The sequence below is a fragment of the Martes martes genome (assembly GCF_963455335.1).
Source record: "Martes martes genome assembly, chromosome: 3".
NCBI classification, from domain to species: domain Eukaryota; kingdom Metazoa; phylum Chordata; class Mammalia; order Carnivora; family Mustelidae; genus Martes; species Martes martes.
This window is the reverse complement of record NC_137890.1, coordinates 182,898,092-182,923,707: the sequence shown is the minus strand read 5'-3', so window position 1 is coordinate 182,923,707 and position 25,616 is coordinate 182,898,092. Positions and strand designations below refer to the sequence as shown.

At 38.7% G+C, this 25,616-nt stretch overlaps 1 protein-coding gene across 1 annotated transcript in view; it reads right to left on the bottom strand.

Annotated features, from left to right (window-relative positions):
• Nucleotides 1–25,616, bottom strand: part of C2CD6 (C2 calcium dependent domain containing 6) — a gene marked incomplete at both ends in the record, with an annotated part of 132,295 nt that overhangs the window by 71,425 nt on the left and 35,254 nt on the right. Inside the window, 5 exon segments of the mRNA XM_080799457.1 lie at nucleotides 3,437–3,542; nucleotides 12,223–12,363; nucleotides 17,059–17,138; nucleotides 18,839–18,907; nucleotides 19,802–19,846. Of these exon segments, the coding sequence (XP_080655583.1) occupies nucleotides 3,437–3,542; nucleotides 12,223–12,363; nucleotides 17,059–17,138; nucleotides 18,839–18,907; nucleotides 19,802–19,846 (441 nt within the window).

The window sequence follows — 25,616 nt, the reverse complement described above, 5'->3', positions numbered from 1 at the left end:
GAGTCGATCCCATTTACAATTGCACCCAAAACCATAAGACATCTAGGAATAAACCTAACCAAAGAGGCAAAGAATCTGTACGCAGAAAACTATAAAGTACTCATGAAAGAAACTGAGGAAGACACAAAGAAATGGAGAAATATCCCATGCTCATGGATTGGAAGAACAAATATTGTGAAAATGTCTAAAGCAATCTACACGTTTAATGCAATCCCTATCAAAATACCATCCATTTTTTTTTCAAAGAAATGGAACAAATAATCCTAAAATTTATATGGAACCAGAAAAGACCTCGAATAGCTAGAGGAATGTTGAAAAAGAAAGCCAAAGTTGGTGGCATCACAATTCCAGACTTTAAGCTCAATTACAAAGCTGTAATCTTCGAGACAGTATGGTACTGGCACAAAAACAGACACATAGATCAGTGGAATGGAATAGAGAGCCCAGAAATAGACTGTTAACTCTATGGTCAATTAATCTTTGACAAAGCAGGAAAGAATGTCCAATGGAAAAAAGACAGTCTCTTCAACAAATGGTGTTGGGAAAATTGGACAACCACATGCAGAAAAATGAAGCTGGACAATTTCCTTACACCACACATGAAAATAGACTCAAAATGGATGAAGGACCTCAATGTGAAAAAGGAATCCATCAAAATATTGAGGGGAACACAGGCAACAACCTCTTTGACCTCAGCCACAGCAACTTCTTTCTAGAAACTTTGCCAAAGGCAAGGGAAGCAAGGGCAAAAATGAACTACTGGGACTTCATCAAGATCAAAAGCTTTTGCACAGCAAAGGAAATAGTCAACAAAACCAAAAGACAACTGACAGAATGGGATATTTGCAAATGACATATCAGATAAAGGGCTAGTATCCAAAATCTATAAAGAACTTATCAAACTCAACACCCAAAAAACAAATAATCCAATCAAGAAATGGGCAGAGGACATGAACAGACACTTCTGCAAAGAAGACATCCAGATGGCCAACAGACACATGAAAAAGTGCTCCACATCACTCGGCATCAGGGAAATACAAATCAAAACCACAATGAGATACCACCTCACACCAGTCAGAATGGCTAAAATTAACAAGTCAGGAAACGACAGATGCTGGTGAGGATGCGGAGAAAGGGAAACCCTCCTACACTGTTGGTGGGAATGCAAGCTGGTGCAACCACTCTGGAAAACAGGATGGAGGTTCCTCAAAAAGTTGAAAATAGAGCTACCCTATAACCCAGCAATTGCACTATTGGGTATTTACCCTAAAGATACAAATGTAGTGATCCAAAGGGGCATGTGCACTCAAATGTTTATAGCAGCATTGTCCACAATAGCCAAACTATGGAAAGAACCTAGATGTTCATCAACAGATGCATGGACAATGCAGGGACAAAGAAAATGTTATATATATACATATATACATATACATATATACATATATGTATACATATATATACATATACACACACACATATATATGTATATTGTATATATTGTATATATACACAATATTATACATTGTATATATATACACAATGTATATGCATGTATATATATACAATATACATATATGTGTGTATACATATATGTGTATATATATGTATACATATATATAGTATATATACATACACACACACACACATATATGTAAAATGGAATACTATGCAGCCATTAAATGAAATGGAATCTTGCCATTTGCGACGACGTGGATGGAACTAGAGGGTATTATGCTGAGCAAAATAAGTCAATCAGAGAAAGACAATTATCATATGATCTCCCTGATATGAGGAATTTGAGAGGCAGAGTGGGGGGAGTTGGGGGGTAGGGGAGGAAAAAATGAAACAAGATGGGATTGGGAGGGAAACAAACCATAAGAGACTCTTAAATCTCACAAAAGAAACTGAGGGTTGCCAGGGGTAGGGGAGGTAGGGAGAGGGTGTTTGGGTTATGGACATTGGGAAGGGTATGTGCTATGGTGAGTGCTGTGAAGTGTGTAAGCCTGACAATTCACAGACCTATAACCCTGGGGCTAATAATACATTATATGTTAATTCTAAAAATTAGAAAAAAAAAAGAAAAAGAGAAGAACCAAAAGTCTATAGTTCCTTTAATGAAGAGTCCCTCAAATTTTCCCTAAAATATTAATTCTGTATAAGTGCTAATTAATTTATCCTAAGGTAATACCACTATGCCAAACTATAATAAGGCACTGAAAAATATTAATATATCAGTATGCTATGACTACCATTTCAAGGCTATATTTTTATTAATTCACTGAAACTCCTATGAATCCCTATTGCCAGGTCAAAATGTAAAGGTCAGACTATATTTCTAAATATTAAACCTTACTTATATATCTGATAAAGGTCTAGTACTCCAAATACAAAGAACTCTAAAAATAAAAAAACAACCCAATTTAAAAATCAACAGAGGATTTCAATAAACATTTATCCAAAGAAGATATACAAAAGGTCAGTAAGCACATGAAAAGATGTTCACATTATTGGTTATCAGGCAAATGCAAATCAAAACCACAATGAGATAACACTTCAAACCCACTAGGAAGTCTATAACTGAAACAAACAAAAAAGGAAAATAACAAGTTTTGGAGAAGATATGGAAGCTTCATACATTGCTAGTTAGATGTAAAACTGTGCAGCCACTATGGAAAACAGTTTGTTCCTAAAAAAGTTAAAGAGGGAACTACTATATGATTCAACAATCCTACTCCTCAGCATAGACCCAAGAGAATTACAAACGTGTGCTTACATAAAAACCTGCACATGAATGTTCACAGCAGCATTATCATGACAGCTAAAAAGTCGAACAACTCAAATGTCCAGCAACTAATGAGGATAAACAAAACGTGGTACATATCCATATAGTGGAATATTATTTGGCAGTAAAAAGAAACAAAGTGTTGATACATGGTACAATGGGAATGATCCCTGAAAACACTATGCTAAGTGAAAGAAGCAAGTCACAAAGAATCACATATTGTATGATTTCACTCAAATGAAATGTTTAGAATAAGCAAATCTATAGAAACAAAGTTGACTAGTTATTGTCTAAAGAACAGGGGGTCTGGGAGGTTTGGTTAAGGGCTGTGGAGTTTCTCTTGTGGGTAATGAGAATATCTGAAAATTGATCATTGCAATGGACATACAACTCTGTGAATATACTAAGGGCCACTGAATTGTATACTTTGAACAGGTGAATTACATTTTAACAAAGCTGTTAAAAAATTAAGTCTTACAAATTATTAGTCAATATTTATTGAATGTTGCATTACCAAAATAGTAAAGTATATGAGCCATGAATAGCATTTTATATATCAAGAATAAGCAATATCTTATCACTTTTAATTATCACAATCTTTTTAGAATAAAAAGTATTAGAAGTTATATATGGAGAATGTATTATGTTAATTACCTTAAGTTCTTTATGGGCCATTTTTGGGTTAATAATTCCTTCTAAATAGCTAGCTTTTTCTATCCATGTATTCAGATTTCTGTATTCTTTTTTCATTTTTTCCAGCCTAAAGAAAGAAATCAGTTATACATTTAAAATGTGACAGAAGAACATATATGGTAAGATTCACAAGAGAATACATTCAGTATGATCCACTTACAAATTTTTCTTAGAGAGGCAAACCAGCAATATGTTGTTTAAGGATACAGTCAAAGGAAAAGGAACAATTATAACAAAACTCAGGGCTGTAGTTACCTAAGGATGGGTTGGGGAGAACATGGAATCTCATAAGGGCATACAAAACACATTTTTGCTATTGATGATGTTCTATTTCTTTTTTTTTAAGTTATTTAAATTCCAGTTAAGATACAGTGTAATAAGAGTTTCAGGTGTACAGTTTAGTGGTTCAGCACTTCCATACAACACCCAGTGCTCATCACAACAAGTGTGCTCCTTAATCCCCATCACCTATTTAACCCTACCCCCCCCCACCAGCTCCCTTCTGCTAACCATCAGTTTGTTCTTTATACTTAAGAAGATGTTTCTTGTTTTGTCTCTCTCTATTCCTGTGCTCGCTTTGGCAGCACATATACTAAAATTGTCTCTCTTTATTCCTCCATGATCATTTCTTAAATTCCACATATGAGTAAGGTCATATGGTATTTGTCTTTCTCTGACTGACTTATTTTGCTTTACTCTAGCTCCATCCATGTTGTTGCAAATGGCAAGATTTCTTTGTCCAATCATCAGTCAGTGGACTTTTGGGCTTTTTCCATAATTTCTATTGTTAATAATGCTGCTATAAACATTGAGGTGCATGTATCACTTTGAATTAGTATTTTTGTAATCTTTGGGTAAATACCTAGTAATGCAACTGCTGGATCATAGCATAGTTCTACTTTTAACTTTTTAAGGAAACTCCATACAGTTTTCCAAGATGGCTGTACCAGTTTGCATTCCCACCAACAGTGTAAGCTGTTAGTAAAGGGGAATAAATTCCCCTTTATTCCACATCCTTGCCAACACCTATTGTTTCTTGTGTTGTTAAATTTAGCCATTCTGACAAATGGAGGTGATATTTCATTGTAGTTTTGATTTGTATTTCCCTGATGATGAGTGATGTTGAGCATTTTTTCATGTGTCTGTTAGTCATCAGTATGTCTTCTTTGGAAGAGTATCTAATTCATGTCTTCTGCCCATTTCTTAACTGGATTATTTGGCTTTAGGGTATCGCATTTATAGACTTCTGGATACAACCCTTTATCAGATATATGTCCTTTGTAAATATCTTCTCCCATTCAGTACGTGACCTTGTAGTTTGGCTGGCTGTTTCCTTCGCTACACAGAAGTTTTTTATTTTGATGAAGTCCCAATTGTTTATTTTTGCTTTTGTTTCCCTTGGATCAGGAGACATATCTAGTAAGAAGGTGGTATGACCAATGTAATAGAGGTCACTGCCTCTGTTCTCCTCTAGAATTTTAATGGATTCCTGTCTCACATTTAGGTTTCTAAACCGTTTTGAATTTATTTTTGGGTACAGTTTTAAGAAAATGATCCCATTTCATCTTTTGTATGTTGCTGTCCAATTTTCCCACACTATTTGTTGAAGAGACTATCTTTTTTCCATTGGATATTCTTTCCTGCTTTGTTGAAGATTAATTGATCATATAATTGTAGGTTCATTTTTCCATTAATCTATGTGTCTGTTTTTGTGCTAGTACCATAATGCCTTGATCACTACAACTTTGTAAGATAACTCAAGCCTAGAATTGTGATGCTTCCAGCTTTGCTTTTCTTTTTGAAGGTTGTTTTGGCTATTCAGAGTCTTTTGTGGTTCCTTACAAATTTGAGGTTTGTTCTAGCTCTGTGAAAAATGCTTTTAGTATTTTATAGGGATTGCATTAAATGTGTAGATTGCTTTGGGTAGCATAGATATTTTAACAATGTTCATTCTTCTGATCCATGAGCATGGAGTGTTTTTCCATTTCTTTGTTTCATCTTCATATTCTTTCATCAGTGTTTTATAGTTTTCAGAGTACAGGTTTTTTACCTCTTTGGTTAGATTTATTCCTAAGTATCTCATGGTTTCTGGTGCAATTATAAATGGGATTGTTTCCTTGATGTCTCTTTCTTCTGTTTCATTATTGGTGTATGGAATGCAACAGATTTCTGTATATTTATTTTTTTCATCCTGCAACTTTACTCAATTCATGTAGCAGTTTTAACAATTTTTGGTGGAGTCTTTTGGATTTTCTATATAAAGTATTATGTCATCTGCAACTAGTGATAGTTTAACTTCTTCCTTGCCAATTTGGATGCCTTTTATTTATTTTCATTGTGTGACTGCTATAGCTAGGACTCCAATATAGTGATATTGTATTTCTTTCATTTTTTTTTAAGATTTTGTTGTTTGTTTTTTGTTTTTTTTTTTCTAAAGATTTTACCTATTTTTTCAAGGAGAGAGATCACAGGTAGGCAGAGAGGCAGAGAGAGAGAGATAGGAGGAAGCAGGCTCCCTGCCAAGGAGAGAGCCCAATGCGGGGCTTGATCCTAGGACCTTGGGATCATGACCTGAGCCGAAGGCAGGGGCTTTAACCCTCTGAGCCACCCAGGGGCCCCTGTTTGTTTGTTTGTTTGTTTGTTTGAGAAAAGAGAGTGTGCAAGTAGGGGAAGGGGCAGAGGGAGAGAGACAGGGAGAGAGAATCTCAAGCAGACTCCATGGAGCCCCTTGCAAAGCTCAATCTCACGACTTTAAAATGATGACTTGAGCCAAAACCAAGAGTCAGAAGCTTAACCAACTGAGCCACCCAGGTACCCCAATATTGTATTTCTTAACCTGAATCATAAATATCTAGGCATCAGTCTTATTTTTAATTAAGGTATATATACAGTTTTAGAAGTTATTCAATATATACACTGGTCTCATTATCTAAAGATACACACACACACACACACACACACACACACACACACATATATATATATATATATATATATATATATATATATATATATAAAATTATCCAGTATATACATATTTTCTGCAACAGAACAAAAGAAAAAATAGGAATTTAGCTTCTAATCCAAAAAATTTCAAAAGGCTTTGGTCATCTTGGTTCTTTCCAGTTTGGTAACTATGGCCATTGCTGCTACGAACACTGGGGTACAGATGGCCCTTCTTTTCACTACATCTGTATCTTTGGGGTAAATACCCAGTAGTGCAATTGCAGGGTCATAGGGAAGCTCTATTTTTAATTTCTTAAGGAATCTCCACACTGTTTTCCAAAGTGGCTGCACCAGCTTGCCTTCCCACCAACAGTGTAAGGGGGTTCCCCTTTCTCCACATCCTTTCCAAAACACGTTGTTTCCTGTCTTGCTAATTTTGGCCATTCTAACTGGTGTAAGGTGGTATCTCAATGTGGTTTTGATTTGAATCTCCCTGATGGCTAGTGATGATGAACATTTTTTCAAGTGTCTGTTAGCCATCTGTATGTCTTCATTGGAAAAGTGTCTGTTCATGTCTTCTGCCCATTTTTTGACATGATTATCTGTTTTGTGTGTGTTGAGTTTGAGGAGTCCTTTATAGATCCTGGATATCAGCCCTTTGTCTGGATTGTCATTTGTGAATATCTTCTCCCATTCTGTGGGTTGCCTCTTTGTTTTGTTGACTATTTCCTTTGCTGTGCAGAAGCTTTTGATCTTGATGATGTCCCAAAAATTCATTTTTCCTTTTGTTTCCTTTGCCTTTGGAGACATATCTTTTTTTTTTTAAGATTTTATTTATTTATTTGACAGAGAGAGAGAGAGAGATCACAACTAGGCAGAGAAAGGCTGGGGGGGGGGCATAGAGAGGGGAAGCAGGCTCCCTGCTGAGCAGAGAGCCTGATGTGGGGCTCGATCCTAGGACCCTGAGATCATGACCTGAGCTGAAAGCAGAGGCTTAACCCACTGAGCCACCCAGGCGCCCCTGGAGACATATCTTGAAAGAAGTTGCTGTGGCTGATGTCAAAGATGTTACTGCCTACGTTCTCCTCTAGGATTCTGATGGATTCCTGTCTCACATTGAGGTCTTTTATCCATATCAAGTTTATCTTTGTGTGTGGTGTAAGAGAATGGTCAAGTTTAATTCTTCTACACATAGCTGTCCAATTTTCCCAGCATCATTTATTGAAGAGATGGTCTTTTTTCCACTATATATTTATTCCTGCTTTGTCGAAGACTATTTGACCATAGAGTTGAGGGTCCATATCTGGGCTCTCTACTCTGTTTCACTGGTCTATGTGCCTGTTTTTGTAGCCAGTACCATGCTGTCTTGGTGATCACAGCTTTGTAGTAAAGCTTGAAATCAGGCAACGTGATGTCCCAGTTTTTTCTTTTTCAACATTTCCTTAGCAATTCGGGGTCTCTTCTGATTCCATACAAATTTTAGGAGTGTTTGCTCCAGCTCTTTGAAAAATGCTGGTGGAATTTGGTCAGAATGGCACTGAACGTATAGATTGCTCTAGGCAGTATAGACATTACAACAATGTTTATTTTCCCGATCCATGAGCATGGAACGGTCTTCCATCTTTTTGTGTCTTCTTCAATTTCTTTCATGACTGTTCTGTAGTTCCTTGAGTACAGATCCTTCACCTCTTTGGTTAGGTTTATTCACAGGTATCTTACAGTTCTTGGTGCTATACTAAATGGAATCGATTCTCTAATTTCCCTTTCTGTATTTTCATTGTTAGTGTATAAGAAAGCAACTGATTTCTGTACATTGATTTTGTATCCTAGCACATTACTGAATTGCTGAATGAGTTCTAGTAGTTTGGGGGTAGAGTCTCTTGGGTTTTCCATATAAAGTATGATATGTCATCTGTGAAGAGAGAGAGTTTGACTTCTTCATTGCCAATTTGAATACCTTTTATTTCTCTTTGTTGTCTGATTGCTGTTGCTAGGACTTCTAATACTAAGACACCCTTCAACGGACGAATGGATAAGGAAAATGTGGTCCATATATACTATGGAGTATTATGCTTCCATCAGAAAGATGAATACCCAACTTTTGTAGCAACATGGACGGGACTGGAAGAGATTATCCTGAGTGAAATAAGTCAAGCAGAGAGAGTCAATTATCATATGGTTTTGTTTATTTGTGGAGCATAAGAAATAACATGGAGGACATGGGGAGCTGGAGAGGAGAAGGGAGTTGGGGGAAATTGGAGGGGGAGACGAACCATGAGAGACTATGGACTCCAAAAAACAATCTGAGGGTTTTGGAGGGGCAGAGGGTGGGAGGTTGGGTGAGCCTGGTGATGGATATTATGGGGGGCACGTATTGCATGGAGCACTGGGTGTGGTGCATAAACAATGAATTCTGGAACACTTAAAAGAAATTTGAAAAATAAAAATTAAAAAAAAAAAGGCTTTGGTCATCTAAAGATACAACCGACAAGAATTAAATAGAAAAGAGGGAATGTTTTCCAATTCATTTCATGAAGACATTATTACCTTGAGGATAAACCCTAATAAGGACATTATAAAAATAATCTCATTCATGAACAGAGATGTAAATGTTAAAAATATAATTTTAATACAAAAAATCCAGTAATATAGAGAAAAGATAATATATCATGAACAAAATAGATTTATCCCAGGTTTACAGGATATTTTGACATTAACATTAGAAAACATAAATACAATTTAACTGACTAAAAGAGAAAAAACATTTGACAAAATCCAGCACCCATTTTTGGTTTTAAAGAAACTTAGAAAACTGGAACAAAGTGGAATAATTTACTTAACATGGTATAGCATATCTATATATAAAAAACCTATATAAGCAAATGCTATTAACTATTAAATGCTAGAAGTGTAGCCTTTAAAGATCAAGAACAAAACAAGGATGTCCACCCTTGCATTTACATGAGACATTGACTGGCATGGCCCCAGAAAATTCTAGAAAGCAACTTATATTTTTAAACACCAAATGAAAACATTAATAGTGGGAGTTCTGTGAGGCTCAAGAGGTTTTCCAAACTCTATCTCCTATTAAAAAAGATCAGGAAAATTAATTCCATATAAAACTGATTAAGATAAAACTATCAGCACCAAATTCTGAAGTAGTTATAAGAAGAAAGAGAATAAGGAGCAGAATAACATCCCTTGACTTATCAGAGAAAGACAACTATCATATGATCTCCCTGATATGAGGAAATGGAGATGCATCATGGGGGATTTGGGAGGTAGGAAAAGAATAAATGAAACAAGATGGGATTGGGAGGGAAACAAACCATAAGAGATTCTTAATCTCACAAAACAAACTGAGGGTTGCCAGGGGGAGGTGGGTAGGGAGAGGGTGGTGGGGTTATAGACACTGGGGAGGGTATGTGCTATGGTGAGTGCTGTGAAGTGTGTAAACCTGGCAATTCACAGACCTGTATCCCTGGGGCTAATAGTACATTATATGTTTATTTAAAAAAATGAAAAATTATAAAAATAATTTTAAAAAACCAAAAATCCCTTGACTTCAAAAGCATGCAAGAAAAATACATGTGGAGTCAGTGAACACAGTGGCAAGATGACTCACTGGGACCCATTTTGCTAGGAAGAAGGGGATCAGCTGGTGAAGCTACAGGACAGAAGTGAGAGCAGTAGCTGTCACTGTCACTATGAGCCAGATAAGTTGAGGTTCTGCAGCTGGAGCCACTCTGTTTAAATGTAGAAGCAGTTATGAGGATCCAGTTGTATACTGTTAGGCAAGACATTGAAGAAATTTGCAGTTTCTAGTTCAAGATGGTAAGCAGGCTCCTGAACGCATCTCCTCCCACGTATGCATGGTACCTACAGTTAAACAAAGAGCAATTCTCTCTGAAAGAAATCTAGAAATAGGCTGAGCAACCCCTACACATCATGCAAATGAGAAAATACGCACATCAAAACAGCTGAGAAAGGATGAGGCACATACCAGAAACTCTACCACTGGCACAGTGTCATACAAATGGGACAGAACTCTCAACTCCCAGCATCTCCCTGAGGAGAAAAAGGGTTGGACAACACACATAGTACCCCACCTTTCGAGACTCCCATCTGAGGGACAGGCCCCCAAAACATCTATTTCTGTTAACACAGTTAACACAGTTGTGACCACAAGACCCACAAGGCTAGAGAAAAAAAATAAAAAGTTTTTCATAGGTCTGCTATGACTTACCATGCTATCTGCTCAGGGCTCAGCACAGAAGGAATAGCGCAAAAAAAAGTTCATCTCCCAATTAGTCTCCAAAAAGGCCTACTGCATTCTTTAAAAGCTACTATTTGGAGGTCAGGCTTCTAATTGAGTATGCATCCAGGGGTTGACTGCAATCCTTGTTAGAGACCTGTGGAAGCCAGGAGACACTATCTCCTCCTCTCTAGCCCAATCCAGATCATCAGTATCTCCCTGAAGGAGCTTAAACAGACATCTGGCACCCCAGACTTTGTGGCCATTGCCAAGGAGATGGGGACATCTCCTAGACTGTTTGGCTGTCATAACCAATGGGGCTTGGATTCACCAGTCCCATGGAACTTCAGCACACAAAAAAGCAGTTCTTCATGGTGCAGGAATGACTTCCACCCTAGTGGCTACACCCCCAAGCTGGGCACAAAGGGAGCAGGCAAAAAAGCCCTTCTCCTGGTTTCTCCAAGAAAGGGCTCTAGGTACATACTTTCCCATCAGGTGACTTGAGGTTCAGCTTCCCATCAGCCTGAATCTAGATGCTGAGATCTTCCCCTTTGGGATACTGACAAATCCTGACACACTCTCAACAACTGGAAGCCATTAAGAAAAAAGGAAAGCAGCTTGGACAATCACAAAGGTTTGAGAGACAGCCAAAATCTTGGGCTGGGTTCCTTGATGAGGTTCATTTCCCACGAGACGACTTCATTGAGACTAGGAGAGGGGGCAGGTTCATCTAGTGCTCGGAAACCAACACAGAGAGTGAGGGTAAATGAAGAAAGAGAACAATGAGAATAGAACAGCAAGATAAAACTCCAGAAACATTAAGTTCCAAACAAATAAATAAGACAAAACTCCAGAAACAGGATGTAGTGAAATATAATGAGGGGCACCTGGGTGTCTCAGTAGGTTAAGTGTCTGCCTTCGGCTCAGATCATGATCCTGGGGTCCTGGGATTGAGTTCTGCATGGGGCTCCCTGCTCAGTGGGGAGTCTGCTTCTCCCTCTCCCTCTGCCCCCCCTCACTTGTGTTCTCACTCACTCTGTTCTCTCTCTCTCTCTCTCTCTCTCAAATAAATAAATAATTTTCAAAAAAAGAATTCAAAATCATGGTCATAATGATGCTCATTTTTCAGGAGAAAAATTCATAAATGAAGTGAGAATTGCAACGAAGAGATATAAAATATAAGAAAGTACCAAATAGAAATCACAGAGCTAAAGAACACAATAATTGGATTGAAAATTTCAATAGAGGGACTCAAGAGCCCTAGATGATGTGGAAGAAAGTACTGGAAAACTCAAAGAGATGGCAAAGGAATTCATCCAATTAGAAGAACAAAAAGAAAAAAAAAATGAAAAAGCTTGAAGGACTCATAGGACACAACAAAGTGAACCACCATACGCATTACAGAGTCAATAGACATTGACTTTTCTAAACAAATACCTAAAGCCCGTGTGCCCCCCATGCGAAAAAAAAAATAATGTCCCACTAACACATAAATAAGATGAAGATTTTTGGGGTTGTGTCGGTATGTATGTATGTATATATTTACCTTTCCCGAGGTTGTTGCTGAAGTTTTTCAAGTCGCACTACAGATGACTGGTTGGGCACTACAGCTGGCATCCCAACAGTAACATTCAGGTCTGGGGACAGGAATGCTGGATATTCTATTGGCTGTGGTGTAATAACATTTCTGCAAAATGGTTATGTTAAATATTGCAATTATACAAAAGCACACTTCTAAAATCAGTGGTAGCTATCACTTTTGAATCATTCTCTCTTTTAGACTGTAAGTTCACTGTCTACCTTGAACCATCAGAGGATAGAGCTGGGGAAGAAGACAAAGTTCAGAAATCCTGACAGAAGTGCTCTATTGAATACTCTTACTACTAAGATGAGCAGCAGGGATGAAAAAGGCGATAAGTACCTGGAATTCTAAAGAGAAGTAGACAGAGTTTGAGCCCAGACCTCTCTCCCAATCTTTAGATACAAATCTCTATTTTATGGCCCAGTCAAGTTGACATGTGAAAGTAATCATCGCAAGTCCACCCACCCCTTGCCAACCTGGCCCCCATAAGCATCTCTTTAAAACATATTTAGGGGCACCTGGGTGGCTCAGTGGGTTAAAGCCTCTGCCTTCGGCTCAGGTCATGATCCCAGAGTTCTGGGATCGAGCCCCACATCGGGCTCTCTGCTCGGCGGGGAGCATGCTTCCTCCTCTCTCTCTGCCTGCCTCTCTGCCTACTTGCAATCTCTATCTGTCAAGTAAATAAATAAAATCTTAAAAAAAAACCATATTTAATCTCCAAATGAGAATAACAGGTCATAATTCCACCTAACATGATACAACTATCCTGCATACAACCAAAACCTCACTAGCCTCTTCCCCAGAAAAGACTATAAAGTCTTGGGACACTGAAAAAACAAAATAAAAATTTTTAAAAAGTCTTTGGATGATGTTTACTCTTCTTAATATCCTGAAACGTAAATAGTATGCTGTAAGTTTAACAATACTTAAATATTACAATATAAAGTCAATAGACCTTATGTTACATGAGAAGGAGATATGAGAGGGAAGAAGATATATTTATTATATAAATAAAATTTTTTCAGGTCACTTGGTAAATGGGCCAGAGTAGCACACCCAAATAAGGAATATATTGTCTCCAAAATCCAAAAAGACCCAACAGGTGTTGTGCCTCTGTTTTGGTTGCAGAAGGGGCCAGATACAACAACTTATCCTTCACCTTAGCAGAATTATCTTGACAATCCCCATACCACTGAATCCTCAAAATTTCAATGAGGTAGAAGAGTCCTGAATTTTTTTAGAACCCTCTCCACCCTCTGACATGCAAATGTCCTATCAGACAGTCTAGATTAGTTACTACTTCCTGTTCACTAGGTCCCATAAGCATAATGGTCATCACTGTGATGGACCTGTGTAGTATCTTGTATAAGGGAAAGGCAAGAAAGACTCCTGTGGCTCAGTGGCTTAGTCAGTTTACTGACTGAGTGGCTCAGTCGGTTTACTGACTCTGTAACGCATATGAAAGCAATACCACATGGAGGGATTGCAGAGATGAGGGCCATCATCAAGGACTTGAAAGATGCAGAGGTGGTGATTCCCATCATATCTCCATTTGGCTTACTTATTTCGGCCTGTGCAGAAGACAGATCTTGGAGAGTGGTAGTAGATCGTTGCAAACTTAACCAGGCAGTGATTCCAATTGCAGGCACTGTACCAGATGTGGTTTCATTGCTTGAGCAAATTAACACATCCTCTGGTACGTGCTATAAAACTGTTGATCTGGCAAATGCTATTTTCCCCGTATAAAAACCTCTAGAAGTAGATTCTTTCAACTGGTAAGGCCAAGTGATACACCTTCACTGTCTTACCTCAGGTGTATCAACTTCTCCAACCCTATGTCATTCATTTAGTCCACAGGAAGCTTTTTTTTTTTTTTTAGATTTATTCATTTTATTTTATTTTATTTTAAGAATTTATTTATTTATTTGAGAGACAGAGATCACGAGTGAGCAGAGAGGCAGGCAGAGAGAAAGGAGGAAGCAGGCTCCCCGCTGAGCAGAGCGCCCGATGTGGGGCTCGATCCCAGGACCCTGGGACCATGACCTGAGCCGAAGGCAGAGGCTTAACCCGCTGAGCCACCCAGGTGCCCCAGATTTATTCATTTTAAAGAGAGAGCATGAACAGGGAGAGGAGCAGTGGAGAGGGAGAGAAAAACCCCACACTGAGCGTAGAACCCGACGCAGGGCTCCATCCCAGGAGCCTGAGATCATGACCTGAGCTGAAACCAAGAGCAATCCCTCCATGCGGTATTGCTGTCAGCTTCCTATTTTCTAGGTAGAGGTAGTTCTCTAATGGTTTCCATTTGGCCTTTCCCACCATAATATCCCTTGGTCCGCAGTCACGGAAACAATGTAGGGTTTCACCTACTGTTAAGTGTGTGGATTTCAAATATACAATCTGGAACTGGGGAAATAATCACAGGATGAGTTTAAAACTCCATCGATCACCTGTCCTCCATAAGTCCCTAGTCTGACTGGTGGACAACAGTGACATTTGGATCTTCTGGAACTGGTGTCCGTTTAGAGCCAGTGTCCAGTGGACTTTGAAAAGTCTGATGATTTCCTTTTCCCTAATGCATAGTTACCCTGGCAAAAGGCTCTCCTTCCTTTTGGGAAAGCTTAGAGAAAGATTAACGTTATAAACTTTTGTCAGCATACCAGCATCTCTCTTTAAGGGGACCAAGCCTCCCCTACACTCAAAGGCTTTCGGGTGTGCAAATTGGCTCAAATCTGGGAATTGACTGAGGAGCTATGACTCTGTCTTTATGATCCAGGTCACACTTTTATTCACTTGACCTAGAACTCTTCTGCTTATACAGATTAAGAATTGGGGAGGCTTTCTATTTATTTCATTTCTAGGAACATCATGATCAACTAGCCAATGCTATATGTCTGCATGAGTCAAACGATTCTGATTGCTGCTTCGACTTTACTGTCCACTGCAGTAACCACGCTCATCTTGCCTTAGGTTGGTGGCGCCGTCACTGGGCTCTGCCACTAAAGGACGCTACACTCCCACAGCATTTAGGTTTCCCAGTTCAGTGACTGCAGTTTCCACTGTAAGGTCTGCCTAACAGAGAACAATCACAGAGCTCTTCAAGGGTGGGGCTCCCCTTGCAAATTTAGTTCTCACAATCACGGTGAAAGTTCTATCTTCTGGAATCTTCCCAAACGAGTGAGTAGGTCTTAAAAACAAATCCTCACCAACATCACCATCTCTCTAACCCTTTGAATACCTTCCTGCTACATTAAGCCAAGGCAGGTCTGGCATTTCCAATCCACCCAAGTGGGCATCTTTTGGTTCATGTTTCTGCAACCAAACAACCAGACTGAGTCTTTTCTAACCCCCTAATCTATAACATTAAATGCAGAATCTCTGCTTAGTGAGCTCAGATCAATAAATTTGCTGTGACCAACTTTATGTTCCTCCCACCATTACCCCACACCCTATGTGCCAGGGTTCCTTACGTTTACCTGCAAGAAGGTTCTTATCTCATTTGGGTTTATAATAATTTCTTTTCACAAGTTATCTTTGCACACTAAACCATGAACTACCAGAGGGCAGGGACCAGGCCTCATTTATTTTAGTATTTGCAATGGCTTGGGGATATAGCATTCAACGAATGTTTACTGAATCCATCAGTGGATAAAGAAATAATGATTGGGGCGCCTGGGTGGCTCAGTGGGTTAAGCCGCTGCCTTCGGCTCAGGTCATGATCTCAGGGTCCTGGGATGGAGTCCCGCATCCGGCTCTCTGCTCAGCAGGGAGCCTGCTTCCCTCTCTCTCTCTCTGCCTGCCTCTCTGCCTACTTGTGATCTACCTATGTCAAATAAATAAATAAAATCTTAAAAAAAAAAGAAATAATGATTGGTAAACATAAAACATTCAAATTTTACTATTTCAACAAATGACCACTATCAAGTGGGCAAAATTTATTTTTAATGGTAATACCCAGTATTGGTGAGACTATAGGACAATAAGCACTTCAGAATATGCATTCCCATCCTATACATAATTTCCTCAATCCCTTTTTTCCCATTTCTTAATCTGGGAAAGCACTATAGATTACACTCTTCAATCTATTTTTACTGTTGAAATTTAAAATCTGGTTGACATATTTTAAGTTACTTTTGGTTTGCTAATGACTTTTTTATAAAGATTTTTAATTTGACACAGAGAGAGAGAGAGAGATATCACAAGTAGGCAGAGAGACAGGCTGAGGGGGGAAGCAGGCTCCCTGCTGAGCAGAGAGCCCGATGCGGGGCATGATCCTAGGACCCTAAGATCATGACCTGAGCCGAAGGCAGAGGCTTAACCCACTAAGCCACCCAGGCGCCCCACTAATGACATTTTTTGAACATAAACTTTTTGCTGAAGATTTGGAAAAAAACAATTAGAATGTGTGGAATGGAGGTAACACTACTATATTGTAGAGGAAAACTGACAACTATTAGACACTTTGATCTTAAAAGTTCCTCACCTCCTTCTAGAAAAGGATATCTCACTGGCCAACTTTCCTTATCAGCCTAAACCTGTCTTCCCTCCTTTAGCCATGAAGCTGGCACTCTCTTCTCTTCTTTATCTTATCTCCAGAACTTCTCATGTCCTTTCGCCAGGGCTATACCCAGAAACCCAAAAATTTCTCCCACCTTATTAAGCATAACAAATCACTGCTCTCTTTTCCTTAGAGTCTAGCCCATTCTGGCTATGTCTTAAGACAACCAAAATGGTCCATCAAATGGATTAAGTGTTTTAAATGTCACATAATCCGATTGTGCAAATAAGACTTCAAACACTTACGTCACAGGATCTATTCTTCCTGGAGGTGGTGCAATATTCATAAACATGGATGGCTCAATAATTTTCTGAAGAGGTTTTAACTGAAGAAAATGGTAAGTGTGTTTTAACACTGCTCAGTTACAATTATAGTTCACTCTAATACTCATATCTAGGACTACAAAATAGGCCTTAATAGGCCTTAAGATGAAGAAAGAACCAACATTTATTGAGCACTAGATATCTTCCAGGAACCTTATATCTGTAATATTATTTTTAATCCTCTCAATAATTCTATGATGTAGATAACTGGCTATTTTACAGAAAATGCTAAGGATCGGTAATTTGTCCAAGGTTACCCAAAAGACATCAGAGCCAGGATTTGAATGCAGCTTTATCTGCTCCCCCCACCAAGGGTAGTACCCTTTTTACATTATCAAGACAGATGAGTAGGGGACTATATTACCAAAAAGTTCATAGACATAAAATCAAAATCAAGAACTTTTCTTGTATTTCCCACTCTTTTCCACACAATATCTTGGTTCCTTGTTTTTGGTAGAATCTACCTCCATAAAACAATACTTTCCTAATTTATCTGAAAAGGAGACATCTCCCTAAGAAGGTGATTATTACATGTTTTACTTATATTCAGACACAAAATCTACCTCTGAAGTTGGTGCTTATAAACTATGTCACGAAAGGAACTCAACAGTTACAAGACTCTATAAGGCCCAATTCATACAAATATAAATAAAATAGGCAGAGGGAAAAGAAAGAAAAATCAAAGCAAAGAAGGAAAAAAGATGAAAAAAGATTGTGCCTAGTGGCTTTCTTCTGTGTATTACTTATTTCTGATTTGAAATGCATTAAAAATCATTATGATATACCATACGCAAAATTTTAGAACAACATTTTACCAGGGGCTGCTCAGTTAACCTAACAGTAGGTTTAATAAAAGTAATGTACCACTCTGAATCCCTAATTAAAACAACCAAGACTATAAAAAATAGCAAAAAGTGGAAAAGAAAGATCATATGCAAAGTATAGGGGTCAGAGTCCCTGTATAATAGCAGCACTGATGGGCCTGGATTTCTAAATGCCCCAAAGTGGTGATAATACCTGGGGATATGAAGAGTTCTTTCAAATACCTGGTGAGAATATATGTTGGTACAACATTTCTAGAACAATTCTTTGACAAGGTCATGGTTTTTGGACAATAATTTCCATTCTAGGAATCTAGCCTAGGGACATAATAAAAGGACAGGACACAGGTTACTACACAAAAATTTTCACTGGAACGTGGATATATGTAATAAATTTAAAGGCCCAGGACAAAGCTAGGAAGATAACTTCTTTGAACATATTATTCTCTTGTTAAATCAAGGAGGCCTCAAATAACACCAGACATTGAAATACCATGGGGGTGAGGAGCATATGTGATCAGAATAAAAAATGTCATGCGAATATAATCAATGACTCCATTTTTAATAAGCATTTTTAGATCTAAAAATCCACACTTCTTATATAGTTAAAATAATTTTGTTTTCAACCACATGAAAACACAGACACACAAAAGCAAGTTTTCTGATAAACGCATTTTGAATTAAAGATTTTAAAATGTATATGCAAATAAAAAACAGTAGTTTCATTTTTCCTTAAGTACAATGGAGAAAATAGCATTCTTTAAAAATGTTCTTTTAAAAAATATATATTTAAAAAATTTTTATTAACCTGGAAAGCAAAGAGGCTCAGAAGAGGTTTGACTGAAATGTTGTAGAATAATTTTTAAAAGAGAAGAACTAACCTGATGTGAAAATCCATAACCAAAGTTTCCATAGGAGAACATAAATTCCACCGCCACCTTGCAGATAGGCTAAACACACAGCACATTTATTTTACTGTTTTATCAGAAAGATATTTTAATGAAAAAGGGATAGCAAGTAGTATTTCTATTTCACAAATCTATGTTAGAAAAACCAAAGTGTGAATCTCCTGGTTAAAAAAAAAAAATTCACACAAGGAACTACTAGAGAAGAATCTATAGAGTTCCTGAAGTGTTAAAAACTTTATGTTAAAGAATATATGATTATGATATAGAAAACATCAATTTATAATTAATAGGATTACCCTGAGATACATATACGTGTGTGTGTGTGTATACACACACATGCATATGCTTTTATTTACTCTCACTTCCCCTATCTCCACTTCCATTTTCAGGTGAAATTTTCATTTAGACAAGTGATTCATCTCCCTGAACCCCAGCTTGCTCAAATGTGAAATGAAGGACGGTGTCAGAGATTATGACCCCAAATGTCCATCATTCTCTGTTCTGGCTAGTGGCAGCAGAGGTCTCTCTGACTAGATCAATTAATCAAAATAATAATTTTAAGTATTTAAAAAGAAATTCAAGTGAGAATTGTAAACAACTCTTTAAAATCTCCTCAATATGAGAAAAGTATTTCCTCAGTTAAAGCTGCACAAGGAAGCAGATAGTGCATTTTGCTCCCTAATCCAATTATTTCAATTTACCTGTTCATCATTGAGCAGTAAAGTAGCATCATTAAAAAAAAAAAAAAAAGGTGAAGATGAAGATTTTGTGAATATTGTTCTTTCTGTTTAATACATTTCCATTAATTCAAACAGTGACTGGTAGGGTAACAGAGCATAAAAACACTACCAGAAGTTAAAACAGTATCAGAGTCAAGTTGAATGAAATGTTAAAAGTGTATGCCCAAAACTTCGGAAATTTCAGTAAAGTTCTTACCATGTTTTTATGCAACATTTCAAATTCTTCAATAAAGCACCCTTTCTGGAAAAAAGAAAAAGGGAAAAAACAATAAAATCCTCAAATACAGAGTCACTCATGTAGCCATCTGCATATAATCTAAAACTTTTCATAAATTTTGAAAAATCAGGTAATGGTTTTTAATGCACATGTTAACTTAATAGCTAACATACAACCATAACGAATGTTTGGAGGAAAATAAAAATTCTAGGCTGTACCAAAGCCAAATGTTAATATTTACATTTATGTTTTAGACAAAAACATTCCTGCTAGTCATAGCTCCCCCTTCTCTAAGTCTTAAGGGAAATGCCATCCCTGCACTCCTTTTGTGGGGTTTTTTAGCACAAACATGTATGAATAGATGACTCGTGACAGAACCTAGGGCCTCTCTCATCCCTTGGGGACTGCTGGGATCTTTGTAACCAGGTAAACCTTGGGTATCCTTGGTCACCACCTCTGGTCATCTCTGCTATACTATCAGCCCCCCCCCCCCCCACCTAATCCACCATCCCACAGTTCCCTTTCTTCCCAGTGTTTTCCACTGCAATTCATGGAATCCCCAGTCCATGGTTAACAAACGACCTTACGTCCTTGACTGCTCCACCGAACATGCCCTCTTTGCTTTACCTCAGACTTGGCTTCCCACGAAGGATGGTGCTTCCCTCACAGACTCCTCAAGGGAAGGCCCACACTCCCCAAGGCCAGGAGGTAGAGTAGCATCCCCCATGCTCCCCTTCTACTGCTTCCAGATCATACTAGTTCACACGAACATTAACAGTTTTCCATTTTTAAGCTTCATGTTGTCTGGCATGTGTTTCTGACATTCTGGTCACTAATTCTCATTTAGTGAAAACCTCAACACCTGGTTCACACATCCTCTCCACCCCCAAAACCTAGCAATCTGCAGAACTTACTCATTTATAAAGATTTTATTTGTTTAACAGAGAGAGAGAGAGAGAGAGCACATGCGCGCGTCCATGCTCAAGAGAGAGCACAAACAGGGGGAGCTGCCGGCGAAGGGGAGAGGGAGAAGCAGGCTCCACGCTGAGCAGGGAGCCCCATTAGAGGCTCGATCCCAGGATCCTGGGACCATGACCTGAGCCGAAGGCAGACACTGAACCGACTGAGTCACCCACGCGCCCCTGCAGAACCTATTTCACACCTGCCCTCTCAGTTCCTGGTGAAGCCATATAATGAAGGACGTAACAGCCAGTCATACGATGGCAGACGTCACACAGAATTAGCATATCTTCTTTCTTCACATAAAATCAGAAGATTTCTCCAAAAATTCATAAATAACTGCAATAGATTTCCTTAACGATCCTGTCAATCTGCTCTTTATAGCTTCTTTTTCTGGACAGTGTCCCTTTTCCCAAAGTGGGAAGGCGGGGAATATCTCCCTGTTTCAAGACTGCCTTTTTCTTCTCGTTCATAAACTGTGCCTCTGCTTCTGATCAGAGGGCTTGACCTATTGATTGATTCATCTCCTTCAGATGTACAGTAAACTTTTAATCATCCTTTCAACTGTGGTAAATGCCTTTGAGGTTTTTCTGTCGGTCTCACTGAGATCTGCCCAATTAAGTCTTTGTTGGAGCCAGTTAAAATATTCAACCTGAATGTGCATTTCGTCTAAGTCCACTGAGTTTTAGGCTTGCCTTCACTCAGCTCCTCTGGTGAGTTTCAATGTGTGGCAGTGAGCTATTTGGCAACCTGTCCTGATCTGGCTTTGCTCCGCCCAAAGCAAGTTACATGTCTAAGCCTAGTCCAAGAAGGGCGGGGGGGTGATGCTGTACTGCTCAAAGGTACGAGTAGAGGGAGGTATGATTCTGTAGGAGGCATTACTCTAATAATATGCCACACCTTTGAATTCTCCCTTCTCAAATAATTGCAGTGGCTACCAATCTTTCTGTTGGATTTATCATTTAGTCCTAGGCATATTTGGTAAGGATCATATAGCTAAAACAATAACCACAAGTAGTACGACATTTCATCCCCAAATTAATAACCACGCTCCTGTTATAATCTATACACGAATATTATAAACTCCAATATACTGATATGCCTTAACTGGACCATAGGCCTTAACAATTAGCTAGTGTTTCTGGTTTCTCCCAGAGCCTCAAAGGAATCCAAGACATTTCAAGGATAAGAAGAAATAAGGGATTCTTGGCACAAGCTACAGACCAATTATTTTTTACAGAGCTATGCAAAAAAAAAAAAAAAATTGTGATTTTAAAAAATTCATCTCAAGGTCTTCATCCTCCCCAATCAGGCCAATTATATCCAGAAAGTCACTGACACTAATTGGTAATCATAACAAAACATTGTGTCCTCTTCACGTATACCCACGAAATAACTTGCACTCAAATGGCTTTCCCATGCTTCCAAACACAATCTATACTTTGGGTCCAGTCATCAGGTCTTCCCAATTCATCTGAGTACTACATTTGACCAGTCTGCACAAGGAATTCTACCCTAGCTAGTAGTTCTAGAATTAAATATGATCTACTCTTGCATGTGATCCAAAGAGCAAATGATACAGCTCAAGCTTTTGAGACAAGACAGATCAGCATGAGTTTGTGGACTAGAATCACTCTAGGTTATAATACTTTCCTTGACCCTTCACTGCCCTGTGCGGTAGAATCTGTGCAGTAGCCTGTGCACCTTGCTGTCCCCAGGCAGACACTTCAGGAAAAGTAGAATCCTTAATAAATTAAGAGGCCTTCATGAAAAGATGTTCAACATTATTGGCTATTAGGGAAGTGCAAATTAACAGCACAATGAGATCTGACTACAAACCTATCTGAATGGCTAAAGTATAGAACGGTGGCAACACCAAATGCCAAAGAGGATGCTGGGACACTGGATCGTTCATGTCTGGGGAAGATATACAATGGCTTAGTCACTCTAGAAAACACTTCAGCATTTCCTTCAATGACTATACATGCAACTATCTTACAAACCAGAAATTTATCTGAGGAATGAACACTTGTACATGAATGCTGATAGCAACTTCAGTCAGAACAGCCCCAGACTGGAAACCCAGATGTCCTCCAATGGGCAGATGGTCAAACAAACTGGGGTACGTTCACGCCCCGCGGTACTACTCAACAGCAAAAAAGAAATGAACTAGTGATACGCGCAACTACCTGAATGACTTCCTGGGAAATCATGCTGAGGGAGAAAAAACAACATGAAAAGGTTACATACTACATGATTCCCTTTATGTAACATCCTGGAAATGAGAGAATTACAGAAAGGAAGAACAGATTAGTGATTGCCAGGGGTTAAGGAGGGGGAGAGGGCAGGAGCAAAAGGAGATGCAGCTGTAAAAGGCAACAACATGAGAAATCCTGGTGGGGGTGGCACGTCCTGTACGTATCTTGGTTGCGATACAGTACCTTAGTTTTGAAAGATGTTACCATCCGGGGAAACTGAGTAAAGAATGCAGAGGATCTCTCTGTATTATTTCTTTCAAGTGCATGTGAATCTACAATTATCTCAAAAGTTTGGTTTTTTTTTTAAAGGCCGTGTGTCTATTTACAGTGGGCCAGATTTATCCATGGGACTTATACTACATTAGGCTACTTTAAATAGAGTGGATACAAAGTGGATTCAAAACATTTATTACCAGGACACCTGTGAGTTAAGTGTCTGCTTTCGGCTCAGGACATAATCCCAGAGTCCTGGAACTGAGTCCCAGATCAGGCTCCCTGCTAAGCAGGAAACCTGCTTTTCCTTCTGCCTGCTACTCCCCCTTCACATGTGTGCGTGTGCTCTCTAACAAAGAAACAAAATCTTTTTAAAAAAATTATTATATTTGTGATTTTCTCATAGTTCTTGTTTTCCTCTATTGTCTGATATTCAGATGTTTACATATTATTATAAAGGCATCTCTCCAACGTAACATCCAGCTAACGAAACTGCATCAAAACTAAAACAAAAACAGGGCGTCTGGGTGGCTTCCAGGTTAAGCCTCTGCCTTTGGCTCAGGTCATGATCTCAGGGTCCTGGGATCGAGCCCCACATGGGGCTCTCTGCTCAGCAGGGAGCCTTCTTCCCCCTCTCTCTCTGCCTGCCTCTCTGCCTACTTGTGATCTCTCTCTCTCTCTGTCAAATAAATAAAATAAAATAAAATAAAATAAAATAAAACAAAAGCAAAAAATAACAAAAAAAAAACCCACCAAACTCCTTATGATCAGCTTTGTACTTCTGGGATCAGAGTTTTGACCAAAAGAGGGTAACTGAGAAATTCTAATAAGTAAAATGACACAACTCTTTTAGTAGAAGTGCCTACAGGAGGATGCTGATAGATATTACACACAGACAGTATATCTTAAACACAACACAGCTAAAATCAGAAGACTTTGGGGGGAAATCCATAAGTAACCGAAGTTGCTTTCCCTGATGACTCCGTCCACTGAATAACAATGGGCTCTTTACTGTATGACGTAGAAGATCATCAGAGACACACAGAGAGCAATTCATCACAATGTAAAGACTTTTTGCAGAAATGCACTGGAAGGTAGGTTCAAGAAAATTCACAGCGACAATGAGCATAACAGTAAAAAAACAGAAACGATCCAAATAGCCATCAACAAATTTAAAAATTTATTATTTATTTTAGAGAGAGCGAGTGAGCATGCGAGCAGGGGGAGGGGCAAAGGGAGAAGGAGAATCTCAAGCAGACCCCCCACTGAGCACAGAGCCCAAGCTGGGGCTTGATCCCACGACCCTGAGTTCATGACCTGAGCCGAAATCAAAAGTCAGACACTTAAATGGTTGAGCAGCCCAGGGGTTGCCCTGAGTCAGGGGCCCCTGACCTTAACTTTTTAAAGAATCCAAGCTGGTATGTCCCATATTATGCATTTATCACGTACCATCATGGTATTAACTTTTTCCCTATCCCCTAAGTTCCTATAAACTAGAAATTAGATCTAGACTCGGATTGGTTAGATGTGGGGTGAACATTGTTGATGAGTATGATTCACAGGTAATGCTGTATACTTCATATCATATGGCCACAGGAAGCATGCGATGTTAAATTGCCTATAGTTACTTATGCTAAATTCAAGCTTTTGGTTCAAGTGGTCATCAAAACTTCTATTGTAGAGGCACCTTTTCCCCTTTGCAGAAATTAATCTGTAGACTGTTACGGTGGTGTGAAAATATCTTGTTCCCCAATAACCTTTTACCGAATATTTTAAGTAGCATTGGTAAGTCTCAATTCAACTAATCATCATTCACTATAAAGAACTGCAAAAAGGGTAAATCTGTAATTCTATCATTCTTTCCACACTGACACTCTTCTGTTTCAAAGTTTTTAAATCCCATTTTTCTTCCTGTGCCCTTTTTTTTTCTTAAGATCACCAAGATTTATGGATTTGTCTTTATCCAGAATTTATAATGATGTTTTTGATGTTCAAATTATCCTGAAATTGGCCAACAGGAGCCCTTGAAGCCTCGCTCCTGTGTCCTTTGATAAAACTCCATTAGTCTTTGAAGGCTTCCCTGCTTTGCATCCTAACAAATATTCCTGAAACTCCTTCAGATGGTTTAGATTGGTTCGCTAATCAGTTAGTGAGTCCAGGGCAGTACGGCTGCTGGCAAGTGAGAGGGTAATCCTAGACAGGAGAAAGCAAGAGAGAAGGAACGACAAAGTCTGTGTACAAACCTTGCCCCCAACTTTGGGTGACCCCTGAACACCACAGGCCCAGGGCAGATGGCAAGCAGCCCGGCCAAGGAGAAAAACAACTGAAATCTGGGCAGTCAACTAAGAGACAGAGTTTGTGAT